Source organism: Danio aesculapii, chromosome 13, assembly GCF_903798145.1.
Source record: "Danio aesculapii chromosome 13, fDanAes4.1, whole genome shotgun sequence".
NCBI lineage: Eukaryota > Metazoa > Chordata > Actinopteri > Cypriniformes > Danionidae > Danio > Danio aesculapii.
Window position 1 is genome coordinate 2,187,582 of NC_079447.1, and position 23,954 is coordinate 2,211,535.

Consider the following 23,954-nt stretch of genomic DNA (forward strand, 5'->3'; position numbering starts at 1 on the left):
ACTCACTCAATTTTGACTCATTATTTCAGAAAACAAGACAATAATTTTAAGCTCATCGTGAAAATGCATCTATATTTAAAGAGTTTCAGATATCTGTACTAGACTCTAAATGAGAAACGCTTGTTTTACAGTGAAGAATGAAACTCAGAGATCCTCACATTAGCACAGGTACATGTCTCACCCTGAGATTAGGTTATAAATTTATTATTAATTAAATTGTGCTTGCAATGTTTCTCATAATCAGGAGGATGTGTGTTAGTGGAGAAATATAAACAGATAATAAGCAAACTATCTGCTAATATTCCAATAAGAAATAGTTGCCATTATAACTGTTAGTCAACAAAATGTGTAAAAGAGAATCAAAAATAAAGCGATAGGCAAAATAAATAATGCTTTCTTGAGTATATAATTATTCAGTCAGATAAATTACCAGCCTAAATGGCTTTAAGAGAATGTGTTATTATAAACACAGCAAAAAAAAAAGCTTGATTCTGATCCAAATATCTAAAACTCTTAAAATCAAGAAGCATTTTCTAGACAAGCAGAAAATAATGTAATGTTTTCAGAAATAAGGAGTCAAATGAAGAGAGTTTTGCATTAAAACAAGCTAAATAATCAGCCAAAGGGACGAGTAAAATAATCTTCTTTTCTCTTTGACATATGATTATTTAGCTTACCCTAATGGCAGATTATTTTGCTCATTTTATTGCAAAACTCACTTCATTTAGACTGATTACTCCTGAAAACAACACAATATCAATTGCTTGTGTGGAAAATGCTGCTTTATTTAAGAGTTTTTAGATATTTGGACTAGACACGAGACCTTTTTCTGCAGCATTGAAACACAAACCCTCACATTTGCTCATTTCTCGCCCTGAGATTAGCATAGTAACCCTGATTTTAGCTCTCACTGCTTTTTATAAACGTCTAATTCTCCGATTCAGATCTCCTATGTGTTAAAGATCTGCTTCCAGCCTCTGGTGGCTTCAGTCAGATGTCTCTGTCCGTGTCCAACCCAAGCTTCTTGATTCCTGAAAACACGCCCGCAAAACCAGCATGTGAACGTTGGCTGCAGAACAACGCTTTCTGATAGCGTTGGCACCACGGTATACTTTCTTCCACGCACTCTTTTGAGTCTCAGTTTCAAGCTGAATCTTTCCTTAACGCTCTTATTTGGCCATTCCCTCCTATAGTGATAATTGCTGATGAGATTAGTGGAAATGAACGCACTGCAATTAAACTCCGAAAGCGCGCGGAGAGTTTTACGAGACAAAACCACACGCTGGATGGCAGTTTTGTGTTTGTGCACGACTCTCATGATGTTCGTCACTTCGGGGATATCAGAATCTGGATGGTTGAGGACTATAACGGGTTGGTTTTCAGCAGGGACTTTAAGGGATTGTGTGGAATTAAAGGGAATCAGTCGAAGGGTTGTCGGAGTGTCTCGAGACGCTGGTTCCCAATGGAGAGCGGACGGCTTTTGGGATTTACTGACGGGTTGTTGTTGGGAGTCTGTTGAGGATTTTTCTCCCATGCGCTTTCTGTTTAGTGATGAAATGGAGCTGGCGGCTGATCCAGGAACAGTTGTGGACGAGTCTGAATCCTCAGAGAAGATGATGCTGGTGTTTTCTGGCTCGCATCGCTGGATTGCTCCTGATCAAAACATGGAGAAGAGTAGATGAATGTATATACAGCTGAATTCAGTTTTATTAGCCCTCATTTTTTCTTCGTCAAATGATGTTGAACAGATTCAGGAAATTTTCACAGTATTTCCCTATAATATTTTTTCTTCTGGAGAAAGTCTTATTTGTTTTATTTCGGCTAGAATAAAAGCAGTTTTGTATTTTTTAATTAGCCCCCTTCAGCAATATTAGTTTTGGATGGTCTCCAGAACAAACCACTGTTATACAATGACTTGCCTAATTACCCTAACTTTCCCCTAATTAACCTAGTGAAGCCTTTAAATGTCACTTTAAGCTGAATACTAGTGTCTTGAAGGATATCTAGTCTAATATTATTTACTGTCACACTTGACGAATATAGCTCATTCTGATTTTTAATATCACAATAATGATCATTTATCAATAGATTGAACACAGTGATGGGAATAACGTCGCTATAAATAAACGTCGTTCCTAGCAGCGATACATTTTTCAGTAACGAGTAATCAATTGAATTACTGTTTCCCCCGTTACAACATCGTTATCATTACTGACAATAAATTGCGCTTTACTATAATTGACCCTTTGCTAAGCCCCGCCCTCCTTAGTTACTGTTGCTACGCCTGTCAAGCTTTCGTGCCTGGCACATCTTTTACAATGTGTATGCGCCGGGGTCAGACATTCCCAGGGATATAATTAGTAATTTTTGGCGAACAGGTGAGATATCCGAGAACGCCAGACAAAAAAGGAGTGCAGTGTGCATTACAGGGGTATATCCATGACATAATAGGCAACCGATTAGAGAATAATTCAATCAAAATTCAAGCTAGTTTGGCCTCATACGCTGACCATTCAACAGCTTAGTTTATACACAGCAGAAGAGGTGAAAAATAAAAATAATCTAATAATAACAAATTAAACCGTGATTTCTCTATTTTTAACCAAAAAGCCTGATAGATTAATGTTGTGCAATGAAATATAGCATAACTAACCGACGAGGAAACACGCATGGACAGAGCTTCTACATCATTCACTCATAGAAAGAGCAGCCAGAAAGGGGAAACTGATGGATTTGTGCCGAATATTAGCATCATTGACCTATAACAATGTACAGTAAAGGCTGATTTATACTTCTGCGTCAAGCGTACGCATATGCTACGGCGCAGCCTATGCGTGGACGCATAGCCCCTCGCCGTGGCTGTTGGCGTCGCTGACAAGCACCTCTCAAAAAATGTAACGTGTATGCATAGCGCAAGCTCTGTGGTTGGTCAGCTGATGAGTGTGGGTGGAGGTGAGAGCCCGATGCGGCGAGTGTTTACAAGTGTGGAGTCCCGTGAAGGAGCTCCGGATGGAGACTGTTGTTTTATGTTTACCTTATGATTAAAGTTGTTGCACGTCCGACGGTTCCCGCCTCAAAATTAGCAAATTTGAGCCACTTGTACATTAAGGAAGCATTCAGAAAAAACAAAACACCAGCGAAGGAACTCGACACAGAGAAACATAGACTCCTACTGCCAGCTAGCGTTTCAGAAGTGTATTGCAGAGCAACAGAAACAGCGTGCAGAAGTATAAATGCACAGCTACGTGCAAGGCTTGCACCATGGGTCACGCCGATCACTTGATGCAGAAGTATTAAACCAGGCTTAAGTTACCTATAACTGTCAGAATGTTTGTGACGCAAGTGCTCAGTTTGTGATCATATCTCTGTTTTGTTCTGTTGATTTGTAATTTTAAATACCGTAGCTTGAAACAGATGGAAATATGAAGTTTAGTAAAGTTAGCAACAGATTCGCAGATTCGTATTTTCCGGATCAATAACTCATGATGACCTATTCGCTATTAGTATGACTAACGTTACAATGGCGAAGGCTTAAACAGGCAGTGCTCATAATATCGAGCGAAAAAAAGGGATTACGACAGCTGTGAAACATAACCTGCTTTGTGTTTTTGTAGGAAACAGTTTAGATCTGTTTAGGGTAAGAGGTGTGTGAGTTACTGCCGTCGGTCACTGAATGTGTCAGGAATATCAAAACAAAACCAACTTAACTCCGCTCCTTTAGCGCCCCTCACAGAGCTTGATCCACGCTGGCATTTCTCCTCTTGGGTTTTTGCTTTTGAAAAGGGAAATAATTCCACCACCCTATCTAAACCTTTAGGATACCGGGTGTCAGATTTGCACAATCCATATGCACAACGATATGGCCTGTTTCCCTCGCTCGAAAGCTTGATAGAGCCCTTGTGCGTAGCTACGGTTGCTAAGCCACGATTGGTGGGTGGCGGTTTTTGGGTGTGGCTTAGCGAAGGGTCAACTGAGAACACTGAAGCAGTTTTCATGCGAGCAGCATCTCTCTCAGCCATAGGATGTCCAGATCCGATCACGCAGTTTCAGAATCGATCGGAATCTGACGTTACCTCCTGATCAGAACTCGAATATATATACCAAACCCAAACCAAAATATGACCGTTTTTAATGCATAATAGGGGCTCTCACTTTAATGTGTGATATGACTAAAAAGTTGTCATAAATGAATATTTTCTTAGTTCAAATGAGTAGCGGCTTGGACCCGGAAACAGTAGTTGATACATCACAACTTAACAAGCGGATATTTACACATTTTTACATACAATAAGTAAATTAAAAAGATTTGCGATGAAATATGTGCAGATTTCAATGCAGTGTTTTGCTCATTGCTCACCTCCAGTGCATGTTGCGCCTCTCTGTGGGTCATCAGAACTTGAAGATTCATCCAGTAAGTGTCTGACTGTAGTCAAAGGCGGCTCCTGCACCGTCTGATTTGAAGACTCATCAAGTAAATGTCTGACTGTAGTCAATGGCAGCTCCTCCACCGTCTGAATCAGCTCTGAAACACACAGATTCTCCCTCTCGCAGTCATACTGACCCACCGGGAACACAGCAGCATCTCTGGGGTCGCAGTTGTTTGTGCTTTCGCAGTGGAATAACAATCCTCCATCTGCACTTTGAAAACCACACAAAGACTCGCTCAGGTTATTCAGAGGAGATGGACTAACGCAATCAAACCCAAAAGTGGAGCAGAAATCTGGGTTTGGATGCGATGCGAGGCGCGCAGATCCCGCATCAGAGCTCAGATCATCATTAGAGTTTTCCTTTGACCCACTCAGAGGCTGTTTCAGATGTTTTGCATGAGTATTTATCTCATCGCAGGATCGTAGATTGGTTGTTTTGATCTTTCTGACTGGATTATTTTGGAGATTACTGGATGTATTGCAGCCCTGGTTATCGCAGGCATCTTTTTGTTGGCTATTACATCTCTTATTCACTGAAGATGAAATGTTATGTTGAGTTGCACATCGTCCCGGGGATAAAATTCTTTCCGGAGTCCCCTGAGAACAGTTTCCTGAAGCATTAACAGTGTCGTTTTGCTCAACCAAAGATTGATTGGCTGCTTTCACAGTGTTTGATCTGAACTCAACATCATCTCGCTTGTCTGAAGGAATGACTCTGAGAACTAAATGTTTTTTGCCGTCCACCATCTTGAATCCGACTACTTTTGTAGTGCAGTCTGGGGGAACGGTTATATTGTTTTTCTCCATCAGTCCAGATAGCTTGTCTTTCCCAAAACGCCAATGGTTAATCCCATTTAAAGGTGGACGAGCAAAATCCTGCTCATCTTTCAGAGACACGCTCCACTTCTTACCACTAACAACCGTTCTTTGAAGAAACTGCTTCGTTTCTTCCAAAGTCTTCTCTGGATCCAGTAAGATGCTATTGGTGTCCAGTAAAGTGGATGGCCACTGGGGTTCTGGTTTAGGCTGCAAAAGCTTCAAGTCCTGGGATAAGTAATTGTTTTCTTCTATTGAAGAAGATTCTCGCTTTTTCCACCAATTTCTTCGGCTCCATTTTTGCCGACACGCAGCAGCCATGTGTTGCAAGAGATCGTTTTTCTGAGCAGCCTCCAAGTTCATACCTGTCAGCATTGGGATTTGAAAATAAGAGATAGTTATTTAGTGAATAGTAGTGATTTAGGCCATGTCCACACTAATATGAAGAGCTCAGATGCATACCCTCTAAATCAGGCATGGGCAAACTTGATCCTCGAGGGCCGGTGTCCCTGCAGAGTTTTGCTCCAACACTAATCAAACACACCTGAACACCCTAATTAGTGTCTTCAAGATCACTAGAAAGCTACAAGCAGGTGTGTTTGATTAGGGTTGGAGCAAAACTATGCAGGGACACCGGCCCTCCAGGATCGAGTTTGCCCATCCCTGCTCTAAATCCATCAGACCTCTTTTCTTGTAAATGAGCATTTTCTATCAGGCTCCTCTGATTAGTTTGAGAAGTTTCATTTTATAGGTAATGATAAAGTTATTAGCTGGTAAATAAAATACCTTTTTTGTCACTTTAGACAATTGTTTGGTTTTTAAGAAGGTAGATTTTCTTTTGCGTCAAAACCAGCTAAATCCACTTGTGCTTTTTTTGCAAAAACCTCTAAATCCACCATTGGGACAAGACAGTGTATTTAGTTGAAAAATCACTAAAGATGTCATTAGAAATTATTTTACCAAACATAAAACACTTTACACAAACCATCCAAAATTAAAAATACATAAATATGTCAAGTAATTGATGATTCATTCCGCTGTGGAAAATTAAAACTAAATTAAATTTAAAATTAAAACGCATTAAAACTGACATTCTAAATACCAAATATCAGAAATGACTACAGATTGGTAAGATTTAATTTAACAATCTTTTGTCATTTCTGATATTTGGGATTTAGATTTAATGCATGTAGAGCAATGTAAACATTGTAAGTGTCGTTTAGAGGCTTTTGCAAACAAACTGTTATTTCTGAATGCACTGACGCTGCGATTTAGGTGATTTGAAGACAATATATTTGTTGAAGATGTACTACGTGCCTAAAGCATTCGCTCGATGCCAGTAGCCCATTTTTGGCGGAAGTGGCGTTTAGCGGCTTTTGCATCTAATCTCTTTATATGTTTTTGTTTAAAGGTGCAGTGTGTAAGTTTGACACCCAGTGGCTGAACTAGGTATTGCGCTCCTGGTTCAAAATACGTTTTCACTCAGCTCTAACGAATCCACGGAAGCACATGTCAGATTGACGACACCAGCAGGAGCATGCCTGACTATCGTATCGAGTCTACACCGTGTCTAACTAAAAGCATCAACACGCGATAGAAGGAATATTTTCCGTACTGAAAGGAGTTTTTGTCTTAATCAACACCTGAAATTTCTATTTTAAAATGGTTTCTATGTCAGCCCAATAGCCTAATGGTTAGCGTGCTGACATATGGTGAAGTAGCAACTCGTCGCGAGTTCGAATCCCGGCCCGAGGACATTTCCCAACCCTACCCTTCGTTTCCTGTCTCAACACTGTCCTATCTAATAAAGGCAAAAAGGCCAAAAAATAACTTTTTTTTTTTTTAAATCGTTTTTTATTTCTCGCAGCTGAACAACAGGAAATTAGGGCTGGGCAATCAATCGAAAAGTAATCGAAATCGACATTCAGAACCTGCAATCGATCTCATTTTTCCAGGATGATTTTTTCAATTCCTTTCTCTTCGTGTCATGTGACCCTGCTCTGTTAAAGGCTGTGGCTGATTTCTACTTCTACTTCCATTTTGTAGCCACATCTGATCTCTGGTCAAGTAGGACGATGGACCCATTCTTGAGCCTTACATTGACGATGACTGGAACTTTAGAGCTCAGTGCAAACCAGCTCATATCAGTGATTCCGCATCTACATTTAATCATGTTAAAGAGGTTTAATATGTATTAATTAGATTATAAACCTTACTATTTGGCTGGAGTGCAGTGAGCGCACTATTGTGTGCTTCTGAATAGCTGTATTTACATTTCTGTCATGTAGTATCAGCCAAACAGCCAAATTGTTTATCACTGCAAATCTGAACGTCAATGTCAATATATATACACATATACATATCCACATACACATATATATATATACATATACACATATACACATATACACACACACACACACACACACACACACACACACACACACACACATATATATATATATATATATATATATATATATATATATATATATATATATATATATATATATATATACGCACACATTTATTTATAAATGTACACATAAAATATACACATGCATATATACATGTATACCTTTTGTATATTCTAATAAAAAAAATTTATACACACAACTTACCATTAGTGATGCTTTCTTCATGCTTGCTTTTGATTGGTTGTGGACATGAATGACACACAAACTGCTCAGTTTCTTGCATGGAGAGTTTGCATCTTGTGCAGTAGTACTGGCCATTGAGGGAATGGTGTGTTTGAATATGTTTGATTAGCTGAGGTAATGTTTGCTGAACGTCGTCTTCACAACTATTACAAGTAAACAAACAGTCCTCGTGTTTCATTCGGTGCTCCTGAAGCGTAATAAACACTGATGTGGAGAAATCACACATGCTGCAAGGAAACATCGGTGCGTTTCCTTCGCCTCCATGGACGATCTTACAGTGTGTAATTAATTCTGCAGGTTTAAAGGAGATGCCGTCGTTGCATGTGGAGCAGGTGAAAGTGTTCAGCGCTTGTTTCTTGGACTCCCCTGATGCTTTCTCTTCACTGGCGGTAACATTATTCTCCTCTTTCACAGTGTTTTGTTCAGAAAAGGAGGTTTTCCTGAGACGCAGGCGTTTGTGCCAAATGCCCTTTTCTTCCTTTTCAACCTGAGTGTGAGGGTTGGCATTGACCCCATTCATGTTGGCTATACAGACCCCTAATACAAATAAAAAGACAACAATAACTGTTAGACACATGACACACAATAATGAATTTAAATATATACAGCTGAAGTCAGAATTATTCACCCTCATTTTTGTGAATTTTTTCAAAATGATGTTTAACATATTCAGGAATTTTTCACAGTATTTCCTATAATATTTTTTCTTCTGGAGAAAGTCTTATTTGTTTTACTTCGGCTAAAATAAAAGCAGTTTTTAATTTATTAAAACCATTTTAAGGTCAATATTATTCGCCCCCTTCAGCAATATTTGTTTTGGATTGACCACTGTTATACAATGACTTGCCTAATTACCCTAACTTTACCCTAATTAACCTAGTTAAGCCTTTAAATGTCACTTTAAGCTGTATAGAAGTGTCTTGAAGAATATCTAGTCTAATATTATTTACTGTCATCATGACAAAGAGAAAATAAATCAGTTATTAGAGATGAGTTATTAAAACTATTATGTGCAGAAATGTGTTGAAGAAATCTCTCCGTTACACAGAAATTGAGGGAAAAGTATTCAAAAGGGCTAATAATTCTGACTTCAACTGTATTATTAAAGGCACAATAAGTACTAAATCTGTGAGATATGACAAAAGAAATCTCATATCACGATACAAGTCAATTCATATCTATATTATATACTGTTACATTCAACCCAGGCTCATTCTGAAAACGTACCCCTATTTATATTTCTGGAGAGTGACAAATACGTCCCAGGAGCTATGTTTTTTTGCAGCTTTTGTTTTTGCAAATCAACCAAAGGCATATCTGTCAACACTGGGATGTGAAAATAAGGGATATGCCCACCATAATAAAGGATTCCCCCAGCCATTACTAAATATGTTCAGTTGGAGCTGTTTTATTGTAAATAAACAGTTAAATGGTTAGTGATACGTTTTATTGTTATTATTTACAAAAGAAAAATTAAATAGTTTACATTAGCAGTAAATACATTAGCAAACAGTTCAGCTTATTACAATTAATAGCTAGTAAAATGAAATAGAATCAAGCTATCAAATCTCATTAGCCGTTTTCTTCACTGTATAACTTACACATTCTGATTAAAGAGCAGCGAGTATGCTCATTTTGGATGAAATTAGATGTGTTTGAAAAAAACCCACCATGATCGACATCTTCAGATGTTATTATTATTATTAATTATGTGTATATCTGTTCAAACACGCACCCCAAACCCAGACTTTCGCTCTGCATCAAATCTCATGTACAGAATCCGTTTGGGAAACAGCGTCTATTTATCAGTATGGAGCGCATCAGCTGACAGTCACGCACCGCTATATGACTGTTTTGAGGATTGTATATGAAGGGGAGACGGCACCTGTAATGAAAAGGAAAGGGAATCCCGCCCCTTTTATATTTATTTTAAAGTGTTTCATGCCTAAACAAAGCAAAAGCACAGAACAGACTCACATTTAAGAGCAAAGGGCGGCCCCTGGTGGTTCGGCGGTATGGGTTGCGAATAGGGACGCTCGGCTCTTTAATATGTATTTGCCACCCTTCAGAGAAAGACTGAAAATACGGGAGAAATACAGGAAAATACTTTTACAGGATGATAGCGGGATAGAACTGTAAAATACAGGAGAATCCTGGGAAAAATAGGAGGGTTGACAGGGATGACCAAAGGTCGCTGTGTACGCTTTTTCAGACATCAAATTTCTCTCGCGAGTGTCATTCGTGCCTGCTGTTCTCGTGTAAACCTACCAGAGGCCGCTGTCGACTGACTGACTGACTGACCGATCCACTGACCCACCCTCCTAGACCCAACCAATAGTGTTTTTAAAAGCACAGATTGACCTGAAACTAAATAAAAAGTATATTAGCATTATAATAATGCTAATATTAAGTGCTTCTCAATGATTATATAGTAATTCCTGGCTCATTTTCCTGGTTCAATTTGGGCAAACTTTCAAGCTCATACTCATAAACAAAAACTGTAATATCACAATAATTATCAAAGTAATTATAATTTTACCAGTGTTTATAATCACGGAGGGGTGCAGATGGCTGATGAATCTGCAATACATGTATGTTTTGTGAGAATTTAAAGAGAAACATGCTTATTTATTATGCTTATTTATTACATTTACTTATAATTTTGATCTATTTACTCCCGTTATCCCCCTTCGTTTTAAGAATATGCAATGATATTCATCACACTACATTGCACTAATTCATCTTGAATTGTACATTCCCACTGTACATATCCATTTGTAATTATGTTCATAATATCTATCTGCATACCCTCTGATTATTAATAGCAACCTGTACATATATTCACCACTGGTGTAGTCCTAAAAAAAGGTGGTGTACTAATACACCCGACCCAAATTTTAAATGAAAGTAGGCAAAGAAACGACGCAAGTCAATGTTTCTTTGATTCATCAGGTATATATATATATATATATATATATATATATATATATATATATATATATATATATATATATATATATATATATATCATTTTTTCCATCAGTTACCTGTAACTATTAACTTCCACAATGAAAGGAAAAACAAATACTGTCAATGTTGTCAATGTAAGTCAATGGTTACAGGTTTCCAGCTTTCTTCAAACTATCTTCTTTTGTGTTCAACAGAAGGAAAAAAAGACAAACCGGTTTGGAACAAGTAAAGGTTGAGTAAATGATGACCGCTTTCATTTTTGGGGAAAACTACCCATTTAAAAAGAAAAAAATAAACAAATTAATTTGTTTTAAAGAGAGATGCTAATAGTCTAATCCTATTTAATGATTTATGTTTAGCTAATAGCGCCCCCCAGCAGCCTCGGTGATTGTCTGCATGTATACAGTATGTAAAGTAGCTTATATAATCATTTTAATACTGAAAAAAAAGAGTCAATCAAGATAGTTACAACAATTTAGTTCACTTTTATTTAAGTATTTAACTCAATAGAGCCAATGCATACATGGAAAGACAGCTTTTCAACTTACTTTCTTTACTGGCTTATTACTTTGCATTTAATATGTTCCTTTAAACAACAGTCAGCCATTATTTTTGATTGTCACATTTATGCATGCTTGTTTTAAACCAAACTATTAGGAGCTTGTCTTCTGCTGTCGCTATTATATACTAGTAGTTACCCTTTTAATTCGCATATTTTACGAGTAGTCTTTGCCTCATCATTTTTAGTGTTATATATAGTGTCGTTCCCTGTAGCGGTGGGATTAAGACTGTGAAATACTGTTTTACAGGGGCGATTTTAGGATTTTCATTTTAGGGCGGATCAGGAACAGATCCTTTTGCGGTAAACAAAAAAATATATAAATTTTTAAGTAAGAATTTAAAATAATACACTAAAATTAGGGAAGTTTAATCAGAAAAATTAGTGATTATACTGAGGGTATATGCAATTATTGATCCTCAGAAGCTCGTGGAAAAAAAGTAAGCATACCGAGTATACGTGCGTATAGCAAGGACTACACCACTGATATTCACCTATTGTAAATCTCTGTTCATAGTTAATACAGCCTGTATATCATGTTCATAGTACATCCATCAGTAAATATCACCATAGTTTTTCTATAATTGCACTTTTATCTTTTACCTGTATCCTGCACTTGCTGCTATTGCACTGCTGGTTAGACCTAAACTGCATTTCGTTGCCTTGTACATGTACATGTGTAATGACAATAAAGCTGAATCTAATCAAATCTTAAATTAGCTTTATAAATGCTTACAATGGTGACCACAAGTCAGTGAATACGGTAAATAGGAAACGATCAGAAATCCACTGGAATTCAATTGATTTCTATTGTTAACTATCTTAATACAACCAGTAACAATCGCGACATTATCAAATTTACATCTCTTACAACTTACAGATGTGCAAGTATCTGGTCATGTGAGATTGAAACATTCATTAATTTTCCTTTGGATTAGTCCTGTTTTATCAGGGGTCATCACAGTGGAATGTACGCCAACTATTCCAGCATTTGTTTTACACAGCGGATGTCCTTCCAGCTGCAACCCAGTACTGGGAAACACCCATACACAATCATACACTTCGGCCAATTTAGTTCAATTTCTATATAGCGCATGTGTTTGGACTGTGGGGGAAACCGAAGCACCCGGAGGAAACCCATGCCAACACGGGCAGAACATGCAAACTCCACACAGAAATGCCTACTGACCCAGCCGGGACTTTTAACCACTGAGCCTCTGAGCCCTGAGCCAAAAAATAACCCACTATTACAGCTTTCAGAAATAAAACAAAAGACACGATTACAGTTGTGACCACTGGGATTAAATGGGTAAGGCAATTGTAATAATGCACGTCTTTCATACAGATAATGTCTAACAGTCAACTGAGCTCGCCACAAAAATCATAACACTGTTACATAAGCAGTAACTGCACAACATGTTCTCCCACATCACAAAATAATACAGTACTTTATAGTAATACTGCAGTGTTTTTGAACTATACTATAGTAAAGTACCTGAATTAATGTGTTGTGATGATTCTATAGTTATTATAGTAACACAGCCACTAATATAAGGTAATAAACAGAATCATACTTAAAAAAATGACCCAATACTGTGATTTTATGCAACTATGGAGTATATTATACTGTAGTACAAACTGAAGTATACTACAGTATTTATTACAATTTATCAGTTCACTATAGGTAATACTACAGTATGCTGGAGCATGCATTTAAGTGTTGTAAATACTGTAATATATACAGTTAGAGGTGCTCTGTGCAGGATTTTTGGGGCCAATCACCGATTACAGATCACTTGAAGCCCTATCGGCCGATACCGGTATATGTGGAAGTATGCTAAAGGGCTTTTAATTTGTCAGTAACCTGGGTTAAACGTTTCCGGTGAACTGTATACCATTGCAAAATCGGCGCGTTTAAGGTCTGTTTTCTTTAAAAAATCAGCGATCTCCACTGGCTGAGTGATATCTGATATAAAGTGGGTCTCAGAGTGTACAAGAAGCTCTGCATTCAATTACATTTTTCCTGTCATGTCTTTATAATATGAACATTCATTTTACCCCAGTATAATCAATGGAGCTTCTGCGCTAGCCTGCCGATTCTGACGGGTGCGTGCGAGTAAACGGCTTTTCGCCTCGTTTTACGCTTGAGCAACTAAATGAATGCCAAAGTCTATTTAATTGATGATTACAGGGTCTAATTGAAGACTTTTATTAATCATGTTTTTTATTAATGTATAATACAAATATTATATGGCAACTGCATTTATTGACAAGAAACATACTAACGTAAAACATAGCAGTGATAACCTTTGATTTGGCCCTCCATCCCCTCTGAGAAGAGAGGCAGAATGTTGGGGGTAATGCATTTATAACACATTGTTATTTCTAATTTTAACCTTTTATTTGTTTGGTTTGTTGTAAAGCTACAAAAAACATATTTGCATTAATTGTTTCAATTAAATGTTGTGAATGAATCAGATTTTTTTTATGAACATACTGTTGCTCATCAGACTTGACATTAAACTCCATTGTATTATACATTGAATTCTTGTTTTCATTATAATAGGTTAATTATAAGATGTAAAAAAATTTATTACTATATAAAAATATTATAAAAAATTATATATATATATATATATATATATATATATATATATATATATATATATATATATATATATTATATGTATGTATATATATATATATATAGGTATATATATATATATATATATATATATATATATATATATATATATATATATATATATGTATATATATATATATATATATATATATATATATATATATATATATATATATATATATATTATATGTATGTATATATATATATGTATATATATATATATATGGGACAACTGAACCTTTGCATGTATTTATGACTATAATTCACAATGATGAATTGTGTGTGCTGTTCAGTACTATGGTATTGCCATGACTTTTTAAACACTTAATCCTGATTCAAAATGATATGCTTACACTAATTTGTGTTTTTTTATTGTCTTTATTCACAGTTTATTTTCTCATTTAAGGTTAGTCCTAATATACGTAGTATGTACTTAACAATTAAATGAATACAAATAATAGTAGCAATCCACATGTACCATGGTAATATCATGGTACTCCTTCGAATAAAAAGATGCAATGAGTGGATCTCTGACTTCTAAATCTAAAATATTCAATAAAAAAAGAAAGAGCATATTTTAGCTCCACAAAGTACAATGAGATAACCATCACCGAACTGTTTTGTAAGCATAGTTTTACTATCTGATTAACATAGCTTTGTGTTAGGTGGAGCTTGTGCATTGTTATAAATAGCTCTAAAACATTCAATAAATGTAGAAATTACTGTTTTAAAGTTTTAAAACACAATCTTTTAGCTCCAAGATGCACACCAAAGTACAATGGCATAGACATCTGTGCTGTTTTGCAAGCATAGTATAACTAAATCTCTATTTCTGGACACATATTGACTCAATAAACTGTTATTAATTAAAAGTATTAATAAAAGTACCTGCGTTTTGCGCGGTGAGATGTTAAAACGCAATCAGTTTGCACCTGCGCTTCAGCCGAACTCATGTCACAATGCAATGAACGTGTTATAAAGTTTTATGTCTGACTCTATGCAACACAACATGAAATCCAACACAAATCATGTTCGAAGAGTTGGCAACCCTTAAATCCTGCGTTAAAGTAAACTTGAGCAACAAACATGAGTGCATTTACGTGTCTTTACGCGCGTAAGAAATTACATCTCCTCAAACTTCAAATCCCCTCCAAAAAGTCATAGTTAACCCAATGCATATGTGAAATGGCATTTAAATGCATGTAAAGTGTCGAACTTACACTGCTTTTCCGCCTCCAGCAGTCCAGCCGGGATCAGTCAACAGTGTACGGCAGCCATGACAGTTCAATCCGGGGACAAAAAGAGCTCAAGTCCATGACAAAAGTGGATTACCTGCGTGCCACATCACACTTATATTATCTAATTGCATGCTCTAAATTGTGTGCATTTCGTTTCTGTTAGCGCTCAGGTGCATGCTTTTTTTGGTTGTGCATGGAGCTGCTTGCTGTTTCATTCATGCATGACAGAGAGGTGGAGATAGCATGTGCTTCCTCTTTTTAACACGCTGCATTGTTTATAACGGCCATATAGAGGCTGTTAATGCGTCACTCACTCTGGACTGTTTGCTACACGCGCTTTTACATGCATACATACGAGTGTGTGGGAGAAAAGAAATGCATGCATGCTGATTATAAACTTTAGGTGTTTATTTATTTATTTATTTATTTGGAAAAAGTGTGCGAGAAAAGATCATACAACCACATTGATTTTAAACTTTTGGTATTTAGTTGTTTGTATGTTTGTGTTTTTAAACTTTATTTATTTAGTTATTTAAAAAGTGTGCAAGGAAAGAAAATACATGCACATTGACTGCAAACTTTTGGTATTTATGGATTTATTATTTTACTTAAAAGTATGCGGGAGATAATACACACACATTGATTGTAAGCTTTTGGTGTTTGTTTGTTTGTTTGTTTGTTTGTTTGTTTAGTTATTTATTTTAATGAATGAATTTATTTATTTATTTAATGTATTTATTTATTTTATTAATTTATTTTATTTATTTATTTGATTTTATTTATTTATATATTTAATGTATTTATTTATTTTATTTATTTATTTATTTATTTTATTTATTTATATATTTAATGTATTTATTTATTTTATTTTATTTATTTATTTTATTTTATTTATTTATATATTTAATGTATTTATTTATTTTATTTTATTTATTTATTTTATTTTATTTATTTATATATTTAATGTATTTATTTATTTATGCATTTATTTATAATGTATGTGAGAAAAGAAAATACATGCACATTGATTGTAAACTTTTTGGTATTTATTGATTTATTAATTTACTTAAAAGTCTGCGAGAGATAATACACACACATTGATTGTAAGCTTTTGGTATTTATTTATTTGTTTGTTTGTTTGTTTGTTTGTTTGTTTGTTTGTTTGTTTTATTTTATTAATTAGATTATTTATTTATTTAATGTATTTATTTATTTGATTTATTTATTTGATTTTATTTATTTATATATTTAATGTATTTATTTATTTATTTATTTAAAAACTATGTGGAAAAAAAAGAAAATACATGCACATTGATTGTAAACTTTTGGTATTTATTGATTTTTTATTTTATTTAAAAGTCTGCGAGAGATAATACACACATGACTGTAAGCTTTTTGGTATTTATTGATTTATTAATTTACTTAAAAGTATGCGAGAGATAATACACACACATTGATTGTAAGCTTTTAGTATTTGTTTGTTTGTTTATTTATTTATTTGTTTGTTTGTTTGTTTATTTTATTAATTAATTAATTTATTTATTTAATGTATTTATTTATTTGATTTATTTATTTGATTTTATTTATTTATTTAATGTATTTATTTATTTAAAAACTATGTGGAAAAAAAAGAAAACACATGCACATTGATATTAAACTTTTATAATTTATTTATTTTTATTTTTATTTTTTTAATGTATGTGAAACAAATGTGAAACTTTTTAAATTAGGTTATTTATTTATTTATTTATTTATGCATTTATTTATAATGTATGTGAGAAAAGAAAATACATGCACATTGATTGTAAACTTTTAGTCTTTATTGATTTATTATTTTATTTAAAAGTCTGCGAGAGATAATACACACACATTTACTGTAAGCTTTTGGTATTTATTTACTTTATTTATTTCATTAATCAATTTATTTATTTATTTATTTAATGTATTTACTTATTTTATTTATTTATTTATTTAATGTATTTATTTATTTACTTAAAAACTATGTGGAAAAAGTAAATACATGCACATTGATTGTAAACTTTTATAATTAATACATTTTTATTTGTATTTTTTAATGTATGTGAAACAATTGTAAAACTTTTTTAAATAGGTTATTTATTTAATTATGCTTTTACTTATAATGTATGTAAGAAAAGAAAATACATGCACCGACTGTAACCTTTTGTTATTTGTTTATTTTTTATTTGTTTGTTTGTTTATTGATTGATTGATGGATCTATTTATAATTTATGTGAGAAAAGAAAACACATGCACATCTATTGTAAACTTTATTTATTTATTTATTTTGTTTATTTATAATGTATTTAAGGAAATATTGATTTTTTCTTTCTTTCTTTCTTTCTTTCTTTCTTTCTTTGCTTAAAATATGTGTGAGAAAAGATACGTGCACATTGATTGTAAACTTTTATTATTTATTTATTTATTTATTTTAATGTATATGAGAGAATAAAATACATGACATGCACACACTCATGAAAATTAATGATTAATTGTTTGTTGTTTATTTATGTCATTATTTATTCATTCATTCATTCAGCTTAGTCTCTTTATTTATCAGGGATCGCAACAGCGGAATGAACTGCCAACTATTCCAGCATATGTTTTGCACAGCGGATGCTCTTCCAGCTGCAACCCAGTACTGAAAATACACATTCACTTTCACATTCACACACATTTCTACACTATAAATATATACACTTATATAGCGCATGTGTTAGGACTGTAGAGGAAACTGGCGCACCCAGAGGAAACCCACGCCAACACGGGGAGAACATGCAAACTCCTCACAGAAACGCCTACTGGCCCAGCCAGGACTCAAACCAATGACCTTCTTGCTGTGAAGTCACAGTGCTAACCACTGACCCACCGTGCAGCCCATTATTGAAATCTATTTATCCACACAAATTATCCACTCTTTTACACCATTACTTTAACATAATGTGTATACCGTGTTTGTAATTGTTCAAATTAAATAGGTTTAACTGGATTTGTTATTACATGTATTTAACATGTTGCTATATACTGGTTATATACTCTATACTATACTGCCCTTCCAGCTGCAACTGATCAATGGGAAATAGTTATTCAGTTTTTTTCTTACGTGCATTCAAACAGGAATAAATCAATAAATATACATTCATAAAAATAACAATAGGTAGGTAGTGCTGTCGCCTCACAGCAAGAAGGTCGCTGGTTCGAGCCTCGGCTGGGTCAGTTGGCGTTTCTGTGTGGAGTTTGCATGTTCTCCCTGTGTTGGTGTGGGTTCCCTCCTGGTGCTCCGGTTTCCCCCACAGTCCAAAGACATGAGGTCCAGGTGAATTGGGAAGGCTAACTTGTCCGTAGTGTGTGTGTGTGTATATAGATGTTTCCCAGTGATGGGTTGCAGCTGGAAGGGCATCCGCTGCGTAAAACGTGCTGGATTCATTGAATGAAAATGAATGAATGAAGGAAATTAAAGCATAAAATCAAAAATAAGATACAAAGAGTGTAAGAAATTCAGAATAAAGTACTGATGTTAACAGGGGAGTTTTAAATGGGGCACGACAGGATGTTTTCCAAGCCATAGTGTTCCCTCAGTGTATTTCAAATTATTGTCCCAATGAATACCTTAAAAATTGGTTTATAATGAGATAATTTGCATTTATGGATGTGATATGAAGCAAATGAAAGTAAATGTTTTTATTATTGCATAACAAGAACAATAGCATACAAAAAATGAGGAATACAATGCTTACATTCTTCTACATCAAAGGAACAAATCAGTAGAGAATAATAAAAATAAATAAATAAATATTATAGGGGATATATAAATGACAAAAAAAATGCATAAGAAAAGGATTCCAAAATTGCATACATCCTTATAGCTTTTATATTTTATTTTTTTTATTTATTTTTTTTTTGTGTGTGTCTTTTAGGGTCTCGATATAACGCTTAAGATCAATTTTAAACAAATAAATATTAGGCTTATCATTTGACCATTTTTGTTTGTGTACATGGTACTTCCCACATATAATCATTAAATTAATAAACAAATTTTGCTCCAAAGTTTTGTTATTATTATTGTATATCAAAAAATATCTTTACAAGAAAACAGAATTTTTAATTTTGTAAGTTTAAATATAAGATATTCAACTTTAATCCAAAACATTTGGGTATATGTGCATTCAAAAAACAGGTGTTTTATCGGTCCCTCCTCTACTAGCAACTCTCTACTAGCCGGGCTTCCAGCTAACTCGATTAAACCTCTTCAGCTGCTTCAGAACGCAGCAGCACGAGTGGTCTTTGATGAACCCAAAAGAGCACATGTCACTCCGCTACACACCCGTTTGCACTGGCTGCCAGTTGCTGCTCGCATCAAATTCAAAGCTCTGATGTTTGCTTACAAAGCGACCTCTGGCTTTGCTCCTTCTTATCTGCTCTCACTTCTGCAGATATATGTGCCCTCCAGAAACGTGCGTTCTGTGAATGAACGTCGCCTCGTTGTTCCATCCCAAAGGGGGAAGAAATCCCTTTCCCGAACTCTCACATTCAATCTGCCCAGTTGGTGGAATGAACTCCCTAACTACATCAGAACAGCAGAGTCACTTGCTGTCTTCAAGAAACGACTAAAAACTCAACTGTTTAGTCTCCACTTTCCTTCCTAATCTGTAACTGCCTCTCTGGCTATACCACTAACTGGACTCTCTCTCTCTCTCTCAAAAAAAAAAAACACATTACTAATGCTCAGCTTCTTAGACTTTACACACCTGAAACTTGTCTATAGCACTTGTTCACTGCTGCTCTTATAGTTGTGTAAATTGCTTCCTTGTCCTCATTTGTAAGTCGCTTTGGATAAAAGCGTCTGCTAAATGACTAAATGTAAATGTAATTCACAAAAAGTGCACGTAGAGTCCATGTCCATGTTTTTAACAACTTATTCCACTGAATGAATTAAATGTAGTAGTTTATATGTCACTTCTTTAACTTTACTGGTGAGACAGTATTTACTAAGTTCCAAACTTATTTCCACTCAATCTGCTCAAATAAGGAATTCCAACAAGATTTGCATTTAGGCGACAGTGTAGTTCTGCATAACTTTTTAATGTAACAGTTATTAAATTCATGGTGTATAATTTTCACGCCATTGATTTTGTTGTGAATTTCTCTAGTCTGGCTCACGGCACCAAACTGTTGTAAAATTCTAAGAGCCCAAAACACCAGGGAGAACTTTCGGTTGTCTTCAAAGCAGAATCCTTTAATAAGAAGAACTCAGCGTGGCTGTGGCGCCATCGAAAGACAACTCTCAACTGTACAGCAAGCACTAGGTTCTTATACATTCTAAAACAAAGCATGGAAATGAAGTGTTGCTGTCGGCAGGGTCATGTAAGTCTGAGAAAACCTGCCCAGCTACTGACCACATAAGTTCATCAACAAAAGGGGTTTCTTCTACCTGAAAGTATCACCCGAAGACAAAGGCAGAAAACAGTGTGCAAATGCTGTTCTGGAGACCAGTTGACCGAAAAGAGAAAACAATAGACAGAGCCGTGCTGTGAAACTGACCATTTGCATTACTTTGGAGACAGTCAGGGCTCAGGAAACCATTTTAAGGTCTGTCACACCAGTTATATATATATATATATATATATATATATATATATATATATATATATATATATATATATATATATATATATATTTATAGATAGATAGATAGATAGATAGATAGATAGATAGATAGATAGATAGATAGATAGATAGATAGATAGATAGATAGATAGATAGATAGATAGATAGATAGATAGATAGATAGATAGATAGATAGATAGATAGATAGATAGATAGATAGATAGATAGATAGATAGATAGATAGATAGATAGATAGATAGATAGATAGATAGATAGATAGATAGATAGATAGATAATATAAATGTATATTTCCACAATACTTAACTGATTAGTCTGATTCAGAGGATAAATTACCAGGAAAGAGATGAACAAGTCCACTAGGAATTGCAATTCATTCCTCTTTTTTTTATTATTGAAACGTTCAACAAGAATCCACAAATCTACAGGAAAGGTACAAATCCTATAACAACAAAAGTAGACAACTGAACAAAACAAAAAAGAGAAACAAAAGACTATGTCAGGGGGGATATCAATTACAAAAATCACTTTAAATCTATCTTAGAGCAAGGTCACAGTGATGTTTACAAGGTCACATACAATACAGTCCTCTGGGTGTTATAAAAAGAGGCAATACTGTAAGATTCACATGGTGTTGCTGATTTTAAAGCTTTAACATTGCTGGAGGTAGAGATTGTATTTAAATAATAGTTCAAATCTTTACATACAATTAGAAACAGGGGCTTTACAGACAAAAATTTGCATTTGTGCATAAAAAATTTGGCTAGTAAAATAAACAGATGGTGAAACAGTGGCGCAGTAGGTAGTGCTGTCGCCTCACAGCAAGAAGGTCGCTGGTTTGAGCCTGTTCAAGTTGGCGTTTCTGTGTGGAGTTTGCATGTTCTCCCTGCGTTTACGTGGGTTTCCTCCGGGTGCTCCGGTTTCCCCAATAGTGCAAACACATGCGGTACAGGTGAATTGGGTAGGCTAAGTTGTCCGCAGTGTATGTGTGTGTGAATAAGTGTGTATGTGTTTCCCAGTGATGGGTTGCAGCTGCATAAAACAAATGCTGGATAAGTTGGCGGTTCATTCCGCTGTGGCGACCCCGGATTAATAAATGGACTAAGCCGAAAAGAAAATGAATGAAAATAAACAGATTTATTAGAAAATATTCATCTTTAACTTTATCAACATGATGAAAACCAAATGAAACATCCCTGTATGACAAAGAAAAATGATCTAAAAGAGAAACACATGTCAATAAACTGACTTCCTGACCTTTTTCTTTTGAAAGGAACTTTCCAGAAAACCTTAACATGAATTAATTCATATGGAATAGCAAGGATGTTTTATTTAAAAACAACTCTTTATTTGATCAGAATTGCTTCAATAATGGTATTCTGTTAGTGAGGCAGTTAATTAACCCTGATGGATATTTGTTATCTTATACTGAATTTCTTAAACCGAGAGAATTCGCTATTGTTTTGGATGCAATTCCAAAGGCTGTGGTCTTGCTTTTGAAAAGGGTATTTCAGAAGGGATCGGCTTAGGTAATCCTTGTGAAAACATTTTCATTGGAAATATTGATGTTTTAAAACAACAATGTAACAATAAGGTTATGAAGAATGCTCTCCGTTCGTTGTCTCCACCTACAGCAAGATATTTTTGGCGTTCATTATTCGATCATATTTCTTGGGTTAAAGCTTAGAAGTTGACAAATAAGATTTGTTTAAATAACAAAATCAAAGAGGTGTCACTCAAAATACTCCATAGAATTTATCCCGCTAAACATGTTTTGGAAAGATTTAAACTTAATATTTCATATATGTGTGAAGTTTGTGGTCAAGAAAAAGAAACAATTTTGCATCTTTTTTTTCATTGTATTTACTCAAGAATATTCTGGAAAGATTTGGAATTGTTTATTAACAAAAAAAAAGAAGTATAAGATAGAAATTGGTTTATTTGATGTGCTGTTTTATTCTGATAATGAGAACCTGAACTGTAAAGGACAATATATTTTTAATTTGTTTATGCTGTTAGGAAAATCCCATATACATAAGAAAAAGTGGGCTCAATGTAAACCAAACTTTACCCATTTTGTGAATGACTTCAAAGTATATATAAATCTTTTAGAACAATCACAAAACAAATAAGCACTGAAAACATGCAATGCTCTGAAAACATTTACTTTCATGTAAATGTAATTTTACTTTATATATATATATATATATATATATATATATATATATATATATATATATATATATATATATATATATATATATATATATATATATATATTAATCTCTTTCAGAAACTATGTGAAATGTAATACCTCTTGTTCTTGTGGCATTGAGAAAAAAACTTTAACATGGGCACATTCCCAAAAAAGAAGATCGACAGATTCATCTATTATAGGAACAAATGGGATCCTTTTCAATAAGCATTTTTTTAATATAAACATTCGCTGGATAAACTCGATGTATAAATCTGAAGGAAACCTCTTTAACCTTATTTGTGATTAAAAATTTGTTGTGCACTTCATTCCTTTTTTAAAATTATTATTAAAGTCAACAACATCATACAAATGTGTTACACAGAGTGTACATGAGTTTTACAGAGAAGTAAAGCATCAAATAGGCACATTCAAGAGAAAAAAAAACAACAAAAATAAATTAAAAATAATATAAAATTATGTGTTAAGAAAATTAAAGAAGGAAAATAAGTTAACAGTTCTAATAGCTTAGAGATTTTTAGAGGAAGCAATAGTTCTAATGTACTGTTGAATTTCCTTTTCAAGAACAATAAAACAAGGTATACGAATTTACAGCGGTGTATATGGAATTTAGCAAGGATTAAAAGGAGATTAATAATGAAATATTCCTTGCTTTTATCATCAGTAGTATTGAAAAAAAAAACCCAATAAGATATCCTTAAAAGATAATAAGAATCCCGGTAATATTTTGCGACGAATGACCAAGGAAAGTTCAATCCCAAAACCATTGTGTATGAGGGCAA

The 23,954-nt window shown here is 34.3% G+C and overlaps 1 protein-coding gene across 1 annotated transcript; it reads right to left on the reverse strand.

Annotated features, from left to right (window-relative positions):
• Positions 1–600: 600 nt before the first annotated feature.
• LOC130239892 (zinc finger protein 518A) lies at positions 601–5,588 on the reverse strand. The gene is made up of 2 exons (XM_056471263.1): positions 4,358–5,588; positions 601–1,653 (listed from the first exon to the last, which is right to left on the reverse strand). Exons 1-2 carry the CDS (start codon positions 5,562–5,564, stop codon positions 950–952), a joined length of 1,911 nt encoding a protein of 636 aa, XP_056327238.1. The 5' UTR covers positions 5,565–5,588; the 3' UTR covers positions 601–949.
• Between the last annotated feature and the right edge of the window lie 18,366 nt (positions 5,589–23,954).

Bases quoted from the DNA above. Each gene is read 5' to 3' on its own strand.
- LOC130239892 (XM_056471263.1), bottom strand. From the start codon at position 5,564: ATGGCTGCTGCGTGTCGGCAAAAATGGAGCCGAAGAAATTGGTGGAAA. The intron at 1,654-4,357 runs GTGAGCAATGAG...TGTTTTGATCAG, and splicing joins AGGCGCAACATGCACTGGAG to GAGCAATCCAGCGATGCGAG.